The sequence below is a fragment of the Calypte anna genome, chromosome 28, assembly GCF_003957555.1.
Source record: "Calypte anna isolate BGI_N300 chromosome 28, bCalAnn1_v1.p, whole genome shotgun sequence".
Classification (NCBI taxonomy): domain Eukaryota; kingdom Metazoa; phylum Chordata; class Aves; order Apodiformes; family Trochilidae; genus Calypte; species Calypte anna.
In genome coordinates, this window is record NC_044273.1 from 1,035,467 (window position 1) to 1,057,310 (window position 21,844).

The 21,844-nt window shown below is 55.6% G+C and overlaps 1 protein-coding gene across 1 annotated transcript; it reads right to left on the minus strand.

The window, feature by feature from the left end:
* Window positions 1–1,467: 1,467 nt before the first annotated feature.
* Window positions 1,468–21,021, minus strand: LINGO3 (leucine rich repeat and Ig domain containing 3). Its single transcript, XM_030466416.1, has 3 exons — window positions 20,943–21,021; window positions 11,064–11,167; window positions 1,468–4,246 (listed from the first exon to the last, which is right to left on the minus strand). The coding sequence occupies exon 3, from the start codon at window positions 4,210–4,212 to the stop codon at window positions 2,395–2,397; it is 1,818 nt and encodes a 605-aa protein (XP_030322276.1). The 5' UTR covers window positions 4,213–4,246; window positions 11,064–11,167; window positions 20,943–21,021; the 3' UTR covers window positions 1,468–2,394.
* Between the last annotated feature and the right edge of the window lie 823 nt (window positions 21,022–21,844).

Genomic DNA, 21,844 nt, shown 5'->3' on the forward strand with positions numbered 1-21,844 from the left:
AAGTGCTGCCTTTGCAACCTTCAGCTTAAAGGCATCCTTATAAACACTCTATTAATAATTAATACTAGATTAACAGCAATGGCAGCTTGTTAACACTGCTCATTAATCATTTATTAGTTATTAATCTGGACTCGAGTACCCTCTGGCAGGGAGTTGGCACTGGCTGGGAAGGGGTTTGAGGGCTGCTGGTGGTGATGACCACCTGATGGGCTGCAGAGCTTGGGGAGATTAACATCTGAATCCTGGGACTCCCTGGGATTCCCTGGGGGGGGAGCCTCGAGGCACCAATCCTGCACAGGGTGCCAGTGTCTCCAAGCACCCTTTCTGGGTGCTGCCCAGCTCCACGCAAGCCCCTCCTGGGCTTTCTCCACTGATTTTGGCTTTTCTTACGAGAGGCACAAGGAAAAGAAAAGGGGTAAGAAAACCAAACAAGCCACAAAAGTCCCTTTTTTTTTTTTTTTTTTTTTTTTTAATCTTTTTCTCCCCCCACGCCCTCGCACATACATTTCACATGCTTGTTACATATAAAACTGTGCCAGGTCTGCACTGTGCCCGACTCCCTCCCCAACCCTCCCTCCCCAGTAAAAAACCCCAGACATCAAACAAGGGTGCACGGGTGAGGGTGGGGGGACCCGGTAGGACATGGCATGCACGGCTTGAGGGGCGGGGGGACACCGGGCATGCGATGGGGCCATGGGTCCAGGAGAGGGGATGGATGGGAGAGAGGTGGGAATCACCCCCCAGGACGGGCCAGATCCTGGCAGTGCCCAGAGGAGGAGGGCTGGGTGCTAAGCCCCCTGGTTTCATCACCCCTCTCCACCCTGGAGCTCAGCCTGGGGGTGAGGGGCACCCATGGGTGTGAGAGCAGGATGGGGGCAGCGGCACAGGGTGATCCATGCAGCAGCTCTGACTTTTACCCCCATGCAGAGAAGCTGATGGGGAGCTCAGCCCAGATCCCTCAGGAGCTCCTGCTTCCAGCACAGCCCCCAGGAGATGTCTGGCAGGAGAGGGGCAGCTGCCTCCTCCAGCGCCCAGAGTGAACCTGCACAGCCTGACCACTGCCAGGGGGAGAAGGGACATCCAAATGGGAGGGGACATGCCTGCAGAGATGGGGACAGAGGCACATGGGGGCACCTGGTGAGGTGAGGAGGAAGCAGTGGGCTCCCTGCCCTGTCTATGTCCCATTGAAGCTCTTCCAGCCAAGCCACTTCTGCTCCTTCTCCCACCCAAACCCTTGTGCTCCAAGCTGGGGGTGCCCTGGACAGTGGTGAGAGGAGAAGTTGGAGACTGTCCCCAGGGACACCACCCCACAGTGCTCAGTGCTGGAGGGTGCAGGATCCCAGTGGACACAATGGAGGTGCCACCCAGGGCTTTCTCACCGTATTTGCTTTTGCTGTCACTTCCCGAGTTGATTGCCCCAAGCTTTTCTCTCCTCTTTTTACTGGGCTCTCCAGCCTTCCTGTGCAGGACAAGCCAGCTCCTGCTCTCCTGCAGGACTGTGCAAACCAAAGAAAATGTACTCAAAAGTGCCTCTTGCACCCATACCAATCCTGACCGCCCACCCCTTCACCCCCCCTGTCCCACAGTGGCTCAGGTGGATGCAAAGATGGGGCCCTTGCACTGCTCCTTCTGAATTTAAGAACCTTGGCCTCATTTTGCCTTTTTCCCCCCCTTTTTTCTTGCTGACAGCTCCTCAGAGCCTGGCCTTGGGTGGGTTATTATTGCTTGTGCAGGAGCGTCCCCGAGCACCCACGTTTTGAGCTGCTGTTTCTTAAATCCAACAATGGGAAGTTCTCAAGGCATGGCCGTGCCCCAGCTTTGCCAAGGACTTGGAGGAGGCCCCCAGCTTGGCACAGACCTCCCTGGGCAGCACCCCAGTCACCACATTGCCCCGGAAGACTTTGCTCTTGGAGATTCATTTAAAAAAAAGAAAAAAGAGAATCATTGGACCAAAAAGAAAACCAACAACAAGAAAAGAGAAGAACCATAAACAACCACCAGGAAAGTTTTCTGTAGAGTCTCTTAAAAAAACACAAAGGGGGGAAAAAAGGGAGCAATTTTTTTCCCAGGCCCAAATGCTGATGATCTCCTGGCTAGAGAAATGCATAGTTGGTAGTGAAAATGTTGGTGACATTGGGAGCCCCTGGAGCCAGGACAGCCCCTAAGCCGCTCACTGCAGGGCCAGGATGGCCACAGCCATCGCTTCTTGACCCTGCAGGTCCCTGCGGTGCCAACCCCGCTGGCCTCTGGCATGTCACCAGCTGTGTCCCAGCACAGCAAGGTCCTACCACCAGTCCCGGGATGTCTTCAGTGCTCCCACACCCCCCTGGTCCCATCCCACTACAGCCGTGCCCAAGGCTGGGCAGCACACAACAGTTTTCCTCTGGGACAGGCTTAGATCATCTTCATGTTGAACTTCCTAGCTCCTCCTTGGCCGGTGGTGGTGGTGGGACCATCGACCTTGCGGAAGGAGTACTCCACGGAGAAGTTGTTCTTGTGTTGACCCCGGCCCCGGCTCCAGACGAAGAGGAGGAGGAAGCAGAAGAGCACCACGCCCAGGAAGGTGATGCAGCCCATGGCTGTGGAGACCAGGATGGTCTTGAGGTCCAGTGTAAACTTCAAGAAGACCTGCGTGTCGTTGTGGGAGGTGTCGTTGAACTCGCTGAGGTACAAAGTCCGGTTGGCGTAGCGGGAGCCGTCGGACGGCCGCCCCTTGACCGTCAGGGTGGCAAAGTAGGTGTCATTGCCCCCCGCGTTGCTGGCGATGCAGATGTAGGTGCCGCTGTCCTGCACCTGGGCAAAGCGGATCTCCAGGGTGCCCCCGGGCAGCACCGTCGCCCGCCCCGTGCTGCGGGTGGTGATCATGCGGTGCTGGGGGGACACCCAGGAGATGGAGGGGTCTGGCTCCCCGTCCGCCCGGCAAAGGAAGGTCACAGACTGCCCTTCCCGGGCCGTCACGTGCTGCAGCTTCCGATCCTTGATCTTGGGCTTCTGGCAGGTGAAGTACTCGAAGAGCACCGAGTCCGGGAAGTCGCGCAGGGCATTGCCCTGGATTTCGGGTGGTGAGGAGCACATGGGCTGCTGCCCGTCGAAGTTCAGCGTCTTCCGCCGCTGCAGGATCCAGAGGAGGCGGCAGTCACAGGCCAGGGGGTTCCTGTCCACCCGCAGTGTCTCCAGTGTGTTGACAGAGTGGAAGGTGCTCTCCTCCAGTGTGGACAGAAAGTTGCTGGATAGGTTGAGCAGCCGGATTTGTCTCAGGCCAGAGAAAGCCTGTGGCTCCACGGACACCAGGAGAGCACCCACGATGTGGAGCTCCTGGAGCCGTATGAGGTCTTTAAAGGAGCCCTTCAGCACAGTGCTAATGGGGTTGTAGGACAGGTTCAGGTACCGGAGGTACACCAGGTTCCTCAAGGCAGCGGCGGGCACGGCTGTGATGTTGGTGTAGGTGATGGAGAGTGAGGTGAGGTTCAGGCCCTGGAAGCTGGTGGGGGAAACGTCTTCCAGCAGTGGCCAATTGTCAATTTCCAGCTGCAGGAGGTTGTAGAGCTTTTTGAAGTTTTGGTCCTCTAGCGTGGAGATGCTGAGGTGCCGGAGACGCAGCACCTCCAGGTTCTGGAGGTAGGAGAGGGACTCAGCTGAGATGGAGGTCAGGTTGCACTTCTCAATGGTCAGCTGCTCCAGACCAAGCAGCCCTGAGAAGGCCCGCTGGGAGATGTACACCAGGTCGTTATCACCCACCTCCAGGCTCTTCAGGTTTCGCAGGTCCTGGAACATGTAGTCCAGCAGGATGACGAGTTTGTTCTCGCTGATGTCCAGGAGGGTGAGGTTGGTCAGCTTGGTGAAGACCCCAGGAGGGATGAGCTTGAGCTGGTTCCCCCGCAGCCGCAGGGTCTGCAGGTTGAAGAGGTTGCTGAAGGCTCCCGGCTCCACATTGGAGATGATGTTCTCGCTGAAATCCAGCTCCTCCAGCAGCGGGTACGGGGAGAGGTCCCCGGGGTTCAGGCAGCGGATTCGGTTCTTGTTGAGCTCCAGGATCTTGGTCTCGGTGGGGATGCCCTCGGGGATGGAGGTGAGGCGCTTGCGGTGACACAGCACCGACCTCAGCTGCGGGGCACACTCGCAGCGGGCAGGACACGCTGCCACTCGTGGTGGGCTCAGGAGGACCAGCTGGAGGACTAGGACTGGGAGCCAACATCTCATTGTGTAGAGCATGGTCCTATGGGCTCACCACCGTTCTCCTGTGCACCTGGAAGTGAGAGATGAGGAGTCAACAGCGAGGTGGGGAGAAGATAATAAAGTCCTACCCAGCCCCAGATCAGCCATCTGTGGGTTGGGACTGAAAAATGCTCCCCCAGCCATGGCTCATGGCCCTCATAAAGTCCCATTCCCCAATCCCCAGAAACCTTCAACCCCTTTTTTCTCAGCCCTTAACATGTGACCCTAGAGAAGAGAAAGCTCCAGGGAGACTTCAGAGCACCTTCCAGTCACACTGTCACACTGCAGTCTGATGTAGACACTCTGTGTGTCTTTGGTACAGGTCACCAGCACTGGTGTCAGCCCATGGCAAGGCCAAAACAGGGCCAATGGGAGGGGGGTGTTCAGCCTGGAGAAGAGAAGGCTCTGAGGAAACCTTAGAGCACCTTCCAGTGCCTGAAGGGGCTCCAGGAAGGCTGGGGAGAGACTTTGGACAAGGGGCAGGGACTGATGGGATGGGGGGTGACGACTTTAAACTGGAAGAGGGAAGATTGAAGTTGCACATCAGGAAGAAATTATTTGGGGTGAGGGTGCTGAGCCCCTGGCCCAGGTTGCCCCCAGAAGCTGTGGCTGCCTCATCCCTGGCAGTGTTGAAGGTTGGATGGGGCTTGGAGCACCCTGGGCTGGTGGGAGGTGTCCTTGCCTGTGCCAGGGAGGTTGGGTGTGGATGAGCTTTAAGGTCCCTTAACACCCAAACCAGCCTGAGACTCTGTGATTCTATGACCTGGTGACTGTGCCCTGTGCAGACCTCAGCTAAACAAGCCTCACCCCCTGCACACTGTGTGAGGAGAGCAGGGAAACTGAGGCAAGGGGAGAGGAAGATGTGAGAGGAAACACGGCTGCAGACCCACCCTTCAACCTCTTCCCTCCTCTCCCCAGCTCACACCCGCTCTGTGCTGCACACACATGTGCAGGGGGCTGTGAGCACGAGTGCCCCGGGATGATGGGGGACACAGACCCCCCCACAGGGAGTGCAGGAACAGAGATGCAGCCAGAGGTGTTGTAAAGTTGTGACCCAGGTGGGATGCTCCAGGTGGGATGCTCTGCTCCCTGTGCAGATGCCACAAAGTCTCATCTGGTGGCACAAATCCTTCCCAGGCCCCGGGCTCAGGAAGGGTCTCACAGGACAGGGGATGCTCGGAGGGACACACAGGAGCTCGGAGCTCCCGTCCCTGACTCCAGTGTCACCTTTCAGAGCACAGATTAGGGGGGCCACAGGGCCAGGCTTCAGAGAGGAGGGATTACCACAGAGCTCAGCAGCACACTTCACCCCCACTTCCCCTTTTTCCCCACTCCCCATCCCCTTCTGTGCCCCGAATCTGCCAGGCTGACACTGCCCCTGGAATCCTGCTGCTACAAACTCATCAGCTGCCTTTCCCTAATGAAGCACTGTCATTAACCTAATTAAGTGGCCCCGTTGGGGCACTGTGGGGTGTTTCTGAGCTCAGCCAAGGGATTTTGGGGGGTATGAAGAACAGAGCCAGCCCCTCCAGCCCCCTGGCAGAGGTGGAGGGAGTGGGGCAGGTCTCAGCCCCACCCTAGGGTCCAAAGACTCAAAGAGAAAATGCTGCAAAGGAGGCAACTGATGTGACCCAAAATGTTTCAACATCTCCTGGGGTTGGGTCCTCACCACCATCCCTGAAACAGCACCAGAGAGCTTGGGCAGAGCATCACCACCAGCAAAGAAGGGTGCACACCAAAGCAATGTGGAGGCACTGACCTTGATGCCTACCTCTGCCTCCTCCCCCTCTTCCTCCTTCACCTCCTCACTACTGGGATTTATTTGCTTTGTGCTTTCCCAGATGTCTCCTGGCCACTGCACCTCATGGGCAGGAGGCCAGAGCATGCCTCTCCTCACCTGCTCTCCATGGACCTGCTCCTCACCCATCCTCACTGTGCCAGCCCTGCCTGAAAACCCTGAATGTTCAATTATGCTGTGCAACTATTAGCAAAAACAAAGCCCCTCCAATGGTTTTGGGGCTGTAAAAGGGAGAAAAACAGGGTCCCTGAGAAGGCTGCTTTGTGCTCAGCTCTTGCTGGCATCTACCTGTGGCATCCATGGGTTGATGCAGGTCCCCAGAGGCACCTTTAGGCAATTTTCAGAGCAAATTTCCACATCTGAACATGAAGTCAGGGATCTGAATGATGTTTTACCACCTGCTGCTGCTGGTGGCTTTGCTCACAGCACACTGTGGTTGCCAGGGACACTTTCTGGGGACACTGAAGGTGATCTGTGCTCCTCAGTGTCTTCAGGTTTTTCATGCCACCAGCCAGAAATGAACCTGTAGCTCCTGTGGCTTTATTTTAGCCATTGCCTCCAGTCCAGGGAGGTTTCTGGTCACAATGAGCTCAGAAAAGCCCAAGGGATACAAGGAAGATGTAGGGGATGGGAAGCATCTGAAGGAGCACACTCAGGATTTTCTCTGGCTCCAAGGGTGACACCAGCAGGCTTCTCCTTCTGATGAGGGCAGCAAAACCATCTCAGTTTATGCTGGGGAATGGAGGAGATTAAACCAGAGCTGAGGCATAAACTGAGAGGCAGAAAACTCAGGGTCAGAAGAGGCCATTGCTGTCCCCAGGCTGGGCTCAGAAGAGGCTCCCAGCGATCAAGCAATTAGCAAACCAAGCGTGACAATAATCCAGCTGAACCTGGGAGAGGAGGAGCCAGCTGGGGGTAGGAAGGGTGCAAATCAATCACCAGACCTAATGGAGAATTATCCAGTCCAGAGTTATTCCTAATCCCATCAGAGCCTGGCTGGGAAATAAATTCTCTGGGCTCTGTGCAACGGGTCCCCCTATGGATGCGTGGCAAACGTCCCAAAGCCAGGGCTCCTTGGAGCACCAGGAGGCCAAAGGACTGCACCTGGGAGCCATGGCAGAGCCCAGCAGCAGGGATGGGTCCTGTGGGTGCTGTGCTCCCCACAGGCACCCTTGGGTCCCACTCGAGGCTGCTCTGACAGGGAACTGGCAGAAAGCACGAGCAGAGAGAGGAGATGGGGTCACTGCAGAGAACACCCCGAAGCGTGGCTTACAGGGACTTAAAGGTTTGAAACTCATGAAAACCTCGTGTAGAAGGGAGTTATTTTGGTGTCTGGCAGCTGCTGTATCTCGCTCACTGTCTCTCCCTCTGCTCAACAGCCCCAGGTCTCGGGGCTGGATGAGATGATGCTGGAGCAGTGAGATTGTGGCAGCTTCCAGCAAAAGCAGGATTTACCCTTTGTATCCAGCAGTTGTCTTCGTGGAGCCTTCTTCCCACCCTGTGATCCCATCCTGAGTCCACAACAGCTGCATCCACAGGACTCTCCGCTTTCCTCCCACAAGGAAACTCCCAGCCCTCGCAAAATGCTGCGAAAACCCAGAAATGAGGATTCCCTAATGAGCTAAGATGCCAAGGAGACGACTTGAAAGAAGCCACTGCTTATTTTTAGAGACAACCTTATGATTCTTGAGCACGTGGCCCAGGCAATACTGCACAGGCAGCCACAGATTGGCCACAATCTGCTTTTCTTCTTGATAGACATCATGTCTGAATCTCTATCTCCACAAGATGCTCCCAGGAGAGAAGACATTTGGATACGACCACAACGTACAACATTTCTAAAAGGTCACTGCATGTACTAGGGAACGAGGCATGGAAGCCACTTATCAGCAACAGGGGCTTTGGGGAAGTATTTAATATTCCACAAGCATCTTTATTTCTCTACCAAAGTGAGTAACTCTTCTAAAATCAGGGAAGGGGGAGCAAGACAAGTGGGTACAATGCCCTTATTTCAGCTCAAGCAGTTGAGCCCAAACCACCCCCCAGATCTGAATCTCAACTGTTCCTTTGAAATTTTGGCTGACAGCAAACCTGACCTGGATCTCAACACCTCCAGTACTTGCTGGATCACACAGGAGCTGAGGCTGAGCCGGACTCCCTGTCTTCAGCTGTGCCCCCAAAACACCTTTTTGCCAGTGAGCTGCTCCACCAGTACCCACCAGAAATATTGGGTTGGACTTGGGTTTAGGCAGTGGTCCCCAGAGGGGCACTGGGGGTTATTTCACAGCCCAGGGGCTCTGGGCTTTTCAAGGCTGCCCCACCTGAGCCAAGATAAGTCCCATCTGAACCAACCTAAGTAACCTCCTGGCAGGGGGGTTGGACTCCATGAGCTTTTGAGGTCCCTTCCAACCTCTAACTTTCTGTGATCTCAGCTGAAGTTGCCCCATCTGAGCCAAGATAGTCCCATCTGAACCAACCCAGGGCACAGGGTTTGTCTTGCTCAGGTTTCTTCCTGGCTGAGCACCAGGAGCAGGGACAGAGAATTTGAGCCCCCGAGCAATGTCCTCCTTGAATCTGTTGGGTTTAAAGCCATGCCTGATGATGTTGAGAGATTTACAAAACACAAACCCATACCAGCCCCAGCTGGCAGTGTCAGGCATAGACCTAGCTATGAGCAGAGCATCTTGGAAAACAGGGCAGTGCTCCTGGCAATGGTTCCTGCCCCCACGGAGACACAAACCAAGATCCACAAATCAAGATCCTTAAACAAGAGAAGGGAATTTGCTCCTTCTCCTGCAGCTGTTTTCCCTCCTATCTTGGGGCACGTGGCTGCTTTACAAGCTCATCCCTCACCTCTTGCACCAGGACTGCCAAAACAGCCTGGCAGCAAAACCTTGGTGGAGGAGAGCACCCCAGCCAGTGTGCCACAGGACAGGATGGGGACAGAGGGATCTGACCAAGGACCCCCCCCAGGGCAGAGCACAGACCGTGCTGGGAGCACCCAGGTTCTGCAGACACGTCACCCAAAGGGGCTCCTTGTCACACGAAGGGACCCTGTGCCTTCCTTCCTGTAACCCAGGCAGCTCTGTAGGAAATGAAGTGCAGGAGCAGGATGATTAATAAGCAGAACCCAGGAGCATACGCTGTAATTAGCCACCTTTCAGAGAGCTGATGGATGGTGTTGCTTCAGAGGGTGTGGAGTGCCCAGGCTGGCAGCCATCCCCCTGGTCCAGCTCAGCCCTCCTGTGCCAAGGCTGCTGCTTCCCTGTGGGCTTTGCCCCAGCAAACGACCTCATCTATTCCCCTGGTCCAGCTCAGCAGCCCTCGTTAGCTGAGGTTGGTCATTAAGCTCAGCATCTCAGTGATGCTGGCCTGAGCCCCTGTTGGGAGGGAAGGGGTTGGGAGGGCTGGCACATAAATCACCCTGTGATGGATGTCTCTGGCTGCCAGCACTGGGCCTTGGATGGCAAAGTCTCCTCTTAATTCCTCACCTGAACCATGGTGACACCTGCCAGGAGCTGCAAAAAATGAAGCTACTGAAGTCCTAGGCACTTCCCTGAGGCTTCTGGATTGAACAAAGGCTGTTTCCAGACCTGGCCCACAGGAAGGACCCTGTTTCTGAGGGATTAGCCCCATGGGGTCCCTCACCCATGGTGAGGAGTCCTCAGCTTCCCTCTGAGGTGGAGCACAGAGCCCTACCAGCCCCATGGGCACCGGGACCCCGGGAAGGGCCATGGATCATCTGGGAGGCTTTAATCCACCTGGACCTGTGGGCAGGGTGAGCAGACTGACAGGCCAGGCTGACAGACAGATGTCTGCCCAAGGAATGGGTGGGAGAGGCAGCCATGGCTGGAAGACAAGCCAGCCCAGCAGGACTGCTCAGCTTTCTGCAGGAAAACAAAGGTGAGCCCTGTGAGCAAAACTCGGGGTGCAGAGGGGGTTGGGGTGCAGATACAGAGCCCCTGACCTGCTGGAAACCCCACCTCAGAATGGGAATCCTGGGTGAGGGGAGTGCGAGCAACAGCCTCTCCTTCACCTTCCAGCTCTGCTCACCATCCCTCCTGGCCTGGATGTTTAAGCCCTGTCTGGAGTTGTGGCATTGGGAATTTTATTGCCATCCCAGTTCTGATGGTGGGAGCAGAGCAAACAAAGGCAGAAGCCATTGCAGGGTGATAATGTTCTGCATTGCAACCTACACCTGGTGCTGCCAGGCAGGGCTGAAACCAAACCACCCCCAAAACAAACCCCTGCAAGGAGAGGGGGACAGGGGTCTTGTCCCAGCCCTGAGGAGCCCTATAGAGAGTGGATCCCCCCCAGCATTGCTGCTCAGGTTTTGGAGTGGGCTGGCTGGGCTTTGCCAACCCCTACCACCTCCCCCAGGCTGAATGTTGCAGTGAGCAGTGACATTTGGAGTGGGACACGTTGCTGTCTGTGCCCAGATCTGCAGCTTCAGGGCATCAGCTGTGGCTGTGGGATCAGGAGAACATCTCCCTGCCTGGCCCCAGCCCCAACCAGGCTCCCAAAACTCAGAAGTGTCCAGGATGGGAGGGGAAGGGGACAGCATGACCATATCACTTATCTCCCTCTGCAGCATCTCAACAGCAGAGAAAAGGCAAAGCTTCCCAAACCCCAGGACCAAGCTGGTTGACTCCCAAATCCCTCTCCCCTCTCCATGAAGCCCATCTGAACCCCAAATCACTGCTCCTCAAACCAGTGTCACACACTCATCCTGGTGTGGTCCCTGTTGCCATCTGCCAGCAACCTGGGAGCCAGCACCAGAGCTTAACACCCCTAAATGTCACACCCTACCTGCCTTGGAGTTACTTCTTGCTCATTTTGGGGTCACGGCAACAGGAGGGAGATTTCTCAGCCATTATATGGGATAAACCCTGTGGTACTGAGTTCCCCATGCTGCCAAAGGTGGGAGGAGGGACCTAATGGTGGCCCTGAGCTACAAATGAGCAGGATTTCAAGTGTATTAGTGGCCAAACCTCACCCCAGAGCAGTCTTTTGCCAACCCTCACCCTGCTTGGGCCCGGGGAGCACTCACCTTTCTGCAGGTCCAGGGCTGCACCAACATCTGGGTCTGCTGTGGCATCTGAGATGGGGGAGGTTTAAACTCCAAAGTGCCCAGTACAGCCAGCCTCAGCTCCTCTACACAAAATAGCACAAGGAGAGAGCTGTAAATCACCCTGCCACTGTGTCCAACACACAAATCCCAAAATAAATACCCCTGAAGCCCAAGGATTATGGCACAGAAGCACGTCCCAGAGAAGGGGAGCACCATTGGCCTTCCTAAGTGCTTAAGCCCAGCAAGTGAGCTGACCCTTGCAGCCTGCCTGGTTATAAATGTTCCAAAATCACACAGCACTTGAACCTCAAAGGATCCTCTTACGAACAAAGAGGCACCCAAGCCCAGCACTGCTCCTGGGGGCAATAAGAGAGGGGGGGATTTCAGAAGGACACAGCACCCCACGCAGCGAGGAGCCAGGATCAGCTCTCCAAGAGTTCTCTCATTTCAGGAGATTCCACCCAAACTTTCAAGCAGAAGCATGGCTGGCCAGTCCCCCCCCCCCCCCATCATCTCTCCCCACAGGCAATTTTGGGGGGTGGGACACACAGTCCCAGCCTTTTTGGCTGGTGTGTGGGAGGTGCAGGACACCCCACCACCAGCAACAATTTGCTATGGTTTCACTAAAGTGTTCTGAGCTCTCTGGATCAAGTTTAATTTAAAAGAAAGAATTTAATAGCTACTTTTTGGGGTAAATCCAGCTCCTCCTGGTTAAGAGACACAACTGGTGCCAGGCCTCAGGTCCTGTTCTGCTGCACCCATCCAGGTCTCTGCTTGAGACCCCACTCAAACCCTGACTCCTCTCTGTCCCTGCTACTGCCAGGACTGTCCAAGGGCCAGAGCACCTTCCAGGGTAGTTTCTGCTGGAGCTGCATGGAGAACCTTGGCCAAAGGAACTTCCCCTCCTTTGCTGGAGACCCATGGAGAAACGAGGCCTTAGCTCTGCAGTGGCAGCCAAAGCTGGTGGCACCTGGAGCTGGTGGCACCCAGCTCGCACCCCTTTCCCCAGGATGGGAAAATCCCAGCACAATCCCAGCCAGGGAATGTCACCTGATGGGACCCCACAGCACAGGCAGCTGGTGCAGGGAGTGTGTGTGGAAGCCACCCAGACCAAACACTTAAAATCAAGGTAAGAGGAACCCAACCCAAGCCCTGCCCTGAGGAAATGACCCAGAAAGACCTCGACCTGGAGAGGTTTGTGGCACCACTGGATTTAATTTGACAAGGAGTTTGTCTGGGGAATCAACCCAGCACAGGTGCTTTGGGGGATTGCAGCTCTCCTGGTGCTGATGCACAAATATCTGGTTCAGCCTGCAACTGGCAGAGCTGGTGGGGCTCTGCTGATGCCCAGTTGGTGGGATAATACCCCAGTGCTGGGATAACTGGGAGAGAAGCAGCTCCAGCTGGTGCTGCAGAGATGTGTGTGCAGGCTCCATCACCTCCATGCCTTCCAGAGGAGATGCTGCAGACACTGTTTGGAGGCATCACCATCCAAAAGTTCAGCACAACTGAAAGAGAGCAGCTTGGTTTGCTGCTCCTGATGTCCAGGCTCTGGTCCTGGGATGAATAGAGCAAAATTTAATACAAATTCCAGCAAGCTGGACATGTCCATCTGCTTATTGCAAACATGCTGAGACCAAATTCAGGAAAATAAAAGCAACTTTGTCTCCTGACCACACAGGCATGGTGGTTAAGCTCGTTTCAGAGTTTGCCAGGGCTTGGCTTATGAAACCCCACGTGTTTACCTGAGGCCCATCATTCCCAGCCCTCTAGGCAAGCAGGGTTCTCAGCTGATGCTCTTGGCATTTGTTTTCTGCAGCTCCTGCATCACTTAGCAACCCCGTTTCAGGTTACTTCAGGTTTTTTTTGTCTGCAAATACATTTTAATCCCTGTGAAATGGGACCCTCCGCATGTGGGTGAAGTGTCCTAAAGCCTCCTCAGGTCCCACATGCTGCCAGCACAAGTTCCCACCCCTCTGTCTGTCTGCACACACTTCTCACCATGTAGCCCCTGTATTTTTGAGGCACATATACTGAAAAAATTTGCATTTTAGCTCTTTTCTTAGAGCAACTTGGCAGAGGAGCAGGGAGGACTCCACCCCTCCCCAGGACCACACAGGACCTGGCCTCTCATCAAGGAGGCTCTGGTGCAAGTTCTGCACTCAGGAGCCTCTTGAAGAAGAAATATGGCAGCAAAGCCAAAGGCAGATGGGATGGGACCAGCAGAGACACCTTGGACTTCCAGAGGACCGGCTCAGGATACCCCAAGCCAAGCTCTTCTGGGGGGCAGGAGCATCCCTTGGGATGCACATACCAACTCTTCCACCCCGAGCTGCAGACACACACACAGCAGGAATCTGCAGCTCATCTCAGCCCACAAGAGACCTTCAGGACCTCCTCCAGACCCAGGAAACCCCTCAACACCCCACGCTGCTGCTGGGCTGCAGGACACCCACCAGTGCCCAGAGCCTGGGGCAGGCCTCTGCTGCTCCAGCATCCAGAAGGGTAAAGTACAAAGCAGTAAACTGAAGCCTTTTGCTCCTTAGGGTAATTAACATCAGCCCTGCCAGCCAGGCTTCCGCCTGACCTTTAGTTATGGAAAAATGAGCAATAAAAATGACAAATTATTGTGGAGGGGATATCATGGGCCATTCATTTGAAATCCTCTCTCCCTGCAATGTGCTCCCCTCCCCCCCAAAAGCATCATTTTGCAAAAGTAAATGGGAGATTTTGGAAAACCATCGGGGAAGGAGGAAAAATTCAGCTCCACGGCAGCAATCCAGGAGGACCATGGTGTCTGCTGACTGCTGGGAGCCAGAAACAACCCCAGGGAGAGATGGGGCTGAGCTGTTAAAAAATGAAACAGTAACTGGGGGCCAGCAACAGACCCAACCCAGATGGAACTTCAGGGCAAATTTATGAGACAATAATAATATTATTTATAGATAGTTATAAGATATGATAATAATATAATAATCCTGGCAACTGTGACAGGAGCGTGTGCTGTGAGGAATGAGGGACCTTAAGCTCACCCAGTGCCACCCCTGCCATGGTCAGGGACACCTCCCACCAGCCCAGGGTGCTCCAAGCCCCATCCACCTTCAACACTTGCCAGGGATGGGCAGCCACAGCTTCTGGGGGCAACCAGGGGCTCAGCACCCTCATAGTGAAAAATTTCTTCCTGCAGATCTCATCTCAGTCTCCTCTTCCAATTTGAAAACTGTCCCCCTCTCATCCCAATCCCTCCAGGCCTTGTCCCAAGTCCCTCCCCAGCTTTTCTGGGAGCCCCTTCAGCAGCTGGAAGGTGCTCTGAAGTCTCCCTGGAGCCTTTTCTTCTCCAGGCTGAAGCACCCCCAACTCTCTCAGCCTGGCTCCAGAGCTGTTCCAGCCCTCAGATCATCTCTGTGGTCTTAGCACCACTTTTTGTGAAACCAGCATCCCCAGCTCTCCTTCCCCAGGAGTGAACCAAAGGCTCCAGCTCCACATCAGCCCTGGACACCAGGCCTAATGATGGGCAGGAATTTTTTTTCAATCCCCATTTGTCACACTTAGTTAATACTTCCTCCTTCTGGAAAAAGGTCACAATTTAGATCTCATTTATGTCACTTCATCTTCAGTTTGTAATTGCAGGCTTTCTGCTCTTTTCCACTCCCAATTAGTGTTCAATTAAGAGGTACCTGCTCCATCCTCCTTGTGGCTGTGATGGCAAGGAGAGGAGCAGGAGGTTCTGGCATTGCCACCTCCTCTGGTGTCCAGTGAGGAGATGCCCATAGGAAGCTGACCTGCAAGCAGCCTTTTTCCTCTGGCAACACAAAAGGAAGCAGATGGACTTTTCGCTTCAAATGAGATTTAAATGGAAATACAAAATAGCTCATTTTGGCAATATTGAAGAGTCTGCCCAGCTGTTTCCAAGCACAGGGAAGGTCAGACCAGGTGACTCTTTGAAAATGAGGCCAGAAGAAACAACCACCCTCACAGTTTGCTCTCTGGCTGCACTACTGGGTCCAAACATCAGCTGAGGAGAAACAAAACCACTCGTTTAATCTGAAAGTATTTTATAGCATCCATAAAACAAACATCTTGGAGCTTTGCCTGATGGAGTCAGGATGGGATGCTCAGCCAGCATTGCTTCATTACCCTGCCCTGCAGGAGGGTGCTCAGCACACTGCTGCTGCCTCCAGCCCTTGGGGGGCATTGTGAGGCCTTTTGAAAAGGAGGCAAATCCTTCCCAAACCCACCTGGGTCCTGCTTGGCCGCAGCCATGGTCAACACTCACAGGCAGCTTACGTGCAGCCCAGTCAACCTCTTCCCTAAATTATTTCATCCTATAAATGCACCCTCTCCTCCAGCTGGACTGAAACAGCATCCAACCCAAACAGGAAAAGTGAGAGAGGCTTTGGGGGGAATTTTCTGCTGATGGGAGAGGAGAGGGATGAGGCACAACCCCAACATTACTGCTGCTGCTTCCCTCCTGTGTCCCCACGTTCCTGGCTTGGATGCCAGCAGGGGCTTTGGCCATCTCCATGCTGGAGGCTGCCTTCATCCCCAGGCAGCAGCAAGGACCATGCCCTCACCCAGGTCCCACAGGACCCCCTTGAGGTCTAGCTGGGAACATTCAGGGTCCTGTGGAGGCTGACAGGGGCTATGTTTGGGATCAAACCATGGCCCCGGGCACGCAAAGAGGGAGGAAAAGGAAAACACTCGGTTTTGGAATGTTCCCTTCTATTCCCTTCCCTGCTAACTATTTTCCCTCCTCCTTCCCAAAGAACCTCCCTTATTTCTCCCCACTCTTCCTCTAGTAAGCAATGGTCTCTGGGAAAACGATGAAAATTTTTTAATAGGAGGGGGCAGGGTGGCAGAGGGAGACCCCTAAGGCAAAGAGATAAAACCTTGATCTTGTTTAATAACTCCCATCATCACTTGATCCCAATTTTAGGGAGACGGAACTGCAGACGAGGGATCCAGCACATCAAGGCAGGTCTGATGGGTGCAAACCACCAGCTCCAGGGTCCTGGTCCTCCTTGTCTCCTACTTGGGTGGCAGGAGGGACGCTGGTGCACAAGTGACAAACTCTTGCTTGGAGGGGCTTTCCTGCCTTCCCCCAACCCCCACATGTGGCCGTGGAGGTGGGTGGGTGGGTGTGGGCACACCAGAGCCCAAAGAGGCCATTGCACAGGAGAGGGGAACCCTTCTGCCCTGTCCCTCTGCAGCATCTCTAAGCTGACCCATCACCTGGTCCAACTGTGCCACCCAAACCCCCCCAGGCTCTGCACAGACAGGGGGATGAGGGAAGGGGATGAGGCTGCCCAGTTGGGTGCTGGCCGTGCCTCCCCATCACACACCTGACCTAAATATAGCTCCCAGTTCCCTTCTCTTGTAGCCACAACTGGTGCTTGGGGTGAAAGTCCTTTCCCATGAACCCCCTGGTGCTTAATAAAGCACAACCCCACTGAGACCTTGTCGCTGGGATCTGTCATTTGAATTCCCAGTGACTCTTGTTCCTCTCCACTACACCATGTGGCCACTGCTATTTTGGCTGCCACATCAGGAGCCCAACAACAAGTCCCAGTGCTTCCTGTCTGAGCTGTTGAGAGCTGGGACACGGTTTTAAAACACAAACCCAGAAGATGGATGGGGCTGCAAACCACAGGGAAACTCACGGGGGCATGAGAAATTCAGCAGGAAGAAGGTAGGAAAGGCAGGGAAGAGCTGGGCTGAGCTAGACAGGGTGGGAAGGAGGAGGGCATGTGCTGGGTGACAGATCTGTGGATGGCTTCACCACAGTGGGATGTGTGCAGCCTCTGTTCCCCACCCACATCCTGGCCACTGGGCTGCTCGTGGGATGCCAAGGCAGTGGGCAGCCTGGGGATCACAACCCAGACCCTCTGGGGTCACCCAGATGGTTTTTTAAACTCATCCCTGGGAAGCGACTTCTCATGGTTTGGCCAAAGTTCTCCACCCAAGTCCCTGCTACTCCAGTTTGCTCCTGTCCTCCCTTTGCCCATTGTCCATGAAGAAGAGGGAAGGGAAGCCCCTGCTCAGGACCCGACAGCGCTCTGCTCCCAGCTGACAAGTGCCCTTTCCCTGTTGTGCCACGACCCCCATGTCCTGCCCAACCTCAGCCCCCACCTCCAACACCCCCTGGGCCTGGGGCACCACCAGGCCAGCACAGAGGGGCAGCTACAGCCCCAAAGCATCCTGACCTAGAGCAAAGGGATCAAAAGAAGGAGCGAGCAGCCCAGGGTGCTGAGTGATACTGCTGCCAGGGGGAGCCCCACTGGCTCCCACACCCCCAGAGCCAACCTCAGCCCGAGCATTTCCTTTGACTTTTAAGGTAAACGCCACAAAAACTTCAAAACCAGCATCTCAGAAAACTCAGCTGATAATGCCCGGAGCCCAGGCACTTTCCCTCCTGCAGCTGGCAAGTCAGAGCTGCTCTCAGCATCTTTCCCAAACGCTCTTGCGGGTTTTATCTCTTTCTTTATCTCCTCTGAAATCTCTGCTCTGAACATTTCCGCCCTTGCCTGTTCGTTTTGGTCTTTTTCCAGGACTCACAAAATGGCCCTAAGGGCTCCAAGAGCACCTCTGCTGGCAGCACCTTCCACCCCCACACTGCAGCCCCTGCCCGAGGGCAGCGGAGATGCTGCTCCACGGCCCTTCCATGGAGATGCTGCTCCACGGCCCTTCCACCCTTCACAGACATTCAACCATTGCTTTCCAGCTGCAGACACAGGCAGGCAGCAGGATTTGGGCTGTCTGGGAGAGCATCTAAACCTACAAAGCCCAGCCTTTGGATTATCTCCACTTACAGACAGGGAAACTGAGGCACAGGATGCACAATGAGGTTTTCAAAGCCACCTGGTGATTCAGCACAGCAGGGGACAAGCTCAGAGATGGCCTCGTTCAGCCCCTGGGCCCCTGTAATGTGGAATTTAGCACTTGGGGAGATGCTGCTTGTGATGGGCATCCCACCCAGCTGTCCATGCAAAATGCATCCATCCATGTGCTTTATATCCCTGATGGCATTCCCAGGGCTACAGCAACACCTCACTGCCATCCCAGGCTGGGATTGGTTTGTAGCAACGTGGCTTGCATCTGCTGGATCACCCAGCTCCTCAACCATGTGTTCCTCCTGCAACCACTACCCAGAGGGAATGCCAGGGTGAAACAGCTGCAGAAGTTAAAAAGGCTCCGTTGGTTCCAAAGACATCAATTAAATGCTTTTAAAACATGGAGTGCAAACACAGCCAGGCAACATTTGCCTGTTCCCTACCATCAGGCTCCACGTTCACTGTTCAATTCGGGCTGGGAGGAAAAGTGCAGTGATTAGGTTTGGGCCTTGGAGCAAGGGATGTGTTTATCTTGCGATGCAGGATTAGCTGAGCTAATAAAAGCAGACATTCCTGAGCTCAAAACACTAAAAAAAAAAAAAAAAAATTAGGAAAAAAGCCCCCGGCCCCTGCTATCTTCATCGAGGGATCAGCTGAAGTGCATCCCCTGGGAAGGGCTGAGTCTGGAAGCAGCAGGAGCTGGTGCAGGATCTGGCCATGGGACATGTCCCAGCTCTGTCACTGCAATGTCCCCTCACTCAGTCAGGCCCACGGGCCATCGATGCTGAGAGGCAGCTCTGAAGGGGTGAGACATGACACAACCCCCATTTCTCTGGTCCTCCAGCTCCCTCCTCCAAACAGGGCAGGATAAAAGGAAAATCAGGAAAAATCCTGATGTTTAAGCCAAAACCAAGAAGCTGCTTTTCCTTCTGCTTCCCCTTGCTGGTGGGACACGTGCTCCCTGCTCTTGGGATGCTTCTTCCAGCTGATTTGGGGCATTGCTGTGTCGGAGAGCATCTACCCCTCAGCTCAGCAGAGAACCAGAAGCTTTGGGAAAGGCTGCAGGTCCCCAGGTGGATTTTTGCAAACCCCTGAAAAGCAGAAGCAATGTTGAGGGGATCATCAACCACCTCACCCAGCCTGCTGTGGCCAAAACTCACCCAGCCCTACCAGTCCTCCAGCTGTAAGAGGCAGCAATGCTGTAACCCACCTCCACCTTCACAAACTGCCACAGAAACAACTGGTGATAAATACAGTAGCTCAAATTCAACCAGATCAATCACAGGCTGTTAAAACTGACAGTTCCCCAGCACATCTTGGATTATTCTTAGGGTTAAAGGCCACATGCCACCTTCCTTGCCATGCCCTGGCGTGTCGACAGCAGGGACCTTGTCCCCTGTCTCCATCCTGCAGGGTAAGGGATGATGAAGCAGTGACAAAGAGCAAAGCTTTGGGGTGCAGAGCCCCAGGTCACCCCCTTACCAAGGGGTTATTGCATTTTTCAGCCCAGCAACAGAATCTGGCCCTGGCTTCGGAGACATACATGAAATATCACACTGAGCAGCTGTTCAGCCCACTGGGAGCTGATGGGCAACTCAGCTTTTTCAGGGTGGTTGGTTTTTTGTTTGGCTGGTTTTTTTAAATTTTATTTTATTTAATTCCTTCTGACTTCAACAAGAGAGGCATTTGTAGGAACTTTCCCTCTCTCCCTCACCTCAGCTTTTCTCCTGGTGTCTCCCCAGCAGCAGGGCTGGGTGAAGCAGTGCCTGTGGGGTGCTCTGCTCCTGGCAGGGCAAAGTGCTGGCACCCAAGACTAAACAACCAAACTAAGCAGCAAGTGAGAGCTCTTCCAAAGGCCCAGGCTGGTCCTCCCCAGGCCACCAAGCATCCCAAACCCCATCCCCAGGGTCCAGCACAGCTGATGCTCTTCACTCTGAAAGGATGAGCTCACAGCCCTGGTGCTGCCAGGCTGCAGAACCATGCACTGATCCTCTTCCCATCTATTTTTCAGGCTCTCTGCCTGTGTCTTTTATCCTCATCCCCCCCCCCCCCCCCGTTTGCTCTTTCCTCTTTTCCCAAACCCCCATCTCAGGGTAAGGCTGGGCACGAATGCAAAGAGCAGCTGCTCTTCTGCCATGGCTCCCTTGCATGAATGCCGTGGGAATTAGAGCACCTTTTGGCAGGTTTTTAGCTCAAATCCTCTTTGCAAGTGGATTAAGAAACTGGCACAAAAAAGTACGGTGGATGTGGAGTAGGAAGAGCCAGGCTGCTATTCCAGAACAGCAAGAAGAGCCGCGTATGCTGCGCTCGCTGCCTGCTCCATTTCCCCCAGAAACACAACCTCGGCTCTATTAGCATGTACATCAACCCTGGAATTTGGGAGAGGAGAAACCGCCCAGCCCTAAAATCAAGGCTGCTGAGGGAAGGGAGCAGGCAGGGCCCTGAGGTGGTGAGGAGCGAGAACCTGCAGGACTGGGGTGGGGGAAAACAGGAGCGGTAGGAGATAGGGAAGACTCTTTCTGATGTCTGGCGATGTTCAGACCCGCTCAGGTCTGCCAGGGGAAGGCTCCACGGGAAGGCTGCAGGTACCGGACCCTCGGAGCCACGGGAGGATGGAGCCGAGCAGGTTGAGGTTGGAGCTCTCGCTGCAGCTCATCTCCTGCCCGAGGCCGCTTAAACCCCCGGTGCCAAACCCGGCCCGAGGGAGCAACAGCCCTGCCCGCCAGCCCCCCCGACCGGGGCTGAGCCCCCTCTCCCCGGCACCACCGGGGGCTGCGGGGAGCGGAGGGGCCCCGGGCGTGAAGAGGAGAGGGGGAGCCGGCTTCGGGGTGCGGGGGAGGGTGGAGGAGGGTGGCCCCTGGGGCTCCGCGGCCGCTCCCCGCCCCGGGGGCTCTGCCCCCCCCCCCCCCCCCCCCGACCCGGTTCGATTCGGCCCGGTCGGATCTAGTCGGCAGGACCCAGCGCTGCTTCCTCCCCTCCACATTAAGACGCCCCCCCCGCTCCCCAGCCCCCGGGACCCCGCACTCACCGCTCGGCTCCGGCTCCGGGGCTGCCCATGGCGGCGGCAGCGCGGGCAGAGCCGCAGCCCCGGGGGCGGCTCCGGACGGACCCCGGCCCGGCCCGGTCCCGGTACCTCCCCCCGCTGCCCGCCGCGCCGTGGAGCCGCCCCCCGCGCCCCCCGCCCGGCCGGGCCGGGCCGCGCAGCCCCGGGAGCGCGGGGGAGGGACCGGGACGATGCGCGGCTCCGGGCTGCGCCGCGGGCGGCGAATGGGCAGAGCCGGCGGTCAAATACGGGGAAAGGAAGGGAAGGAAAGGGGGGTTCCCCTCCCCGCTTTGCCGTGCCCTAGGGTGGGGGGGTCCCACCGGCCAGCCCGGCTCCCCCTGCGCTGCCCCGGCCGAAGCCCCCACACTGTGCCCCTCACCCCACCCAGCTTCTCCCAGCCCCAAGCCAGCTCGCTTGCATCCCCCGTCCCCGGTCAGTCTGCCTGTTCTGGGACAGGGTCCAGCTGCCCACCTCACCCGGAGGTCCCTGCCTGACCCATGGGGGAGATTTCGGGTCACCACGCGCCATTTATCTGCTACCCAACAGGAAAACTGGGACAAAACAGGACGTAAACAGCTCCCTAAGGGCAGGAACGAGCCCAGACCGTGGCTGTGCCCCCGCAGTGGGCTCTGCTGCCCCTCACAGCAATGCCGAGCTCATGGGCAGCCACAGCAGGGCTGGGAAGCTACCCAGCACCCAGGGTCGTGGCTCTGCTGTACAACCCCCCCAGCATCCACATCCCACGTGGAGACAGAACTCACCATCAGCCATCCCTCCCGGAGCTCTCTTCTTGCCCCTCTCCGCTCCCAGAAATGCAGATGGTTTGGTTAATTAGGCTTGGAGGATGAGAGAGGCCAATTCCCTCGTTAGGGCTGACTGCCTCCCAG

Bases quoted from the DNA above. Each gene is read 5' to 3' on its own strand.
- LINGO3 (XM_030466416.1), bottom strand. From the start codon at position 4,212: ATGCTCTACACAATGAGATGTTGGCTCCCAGTCCTAGTCCTCCAGCTG.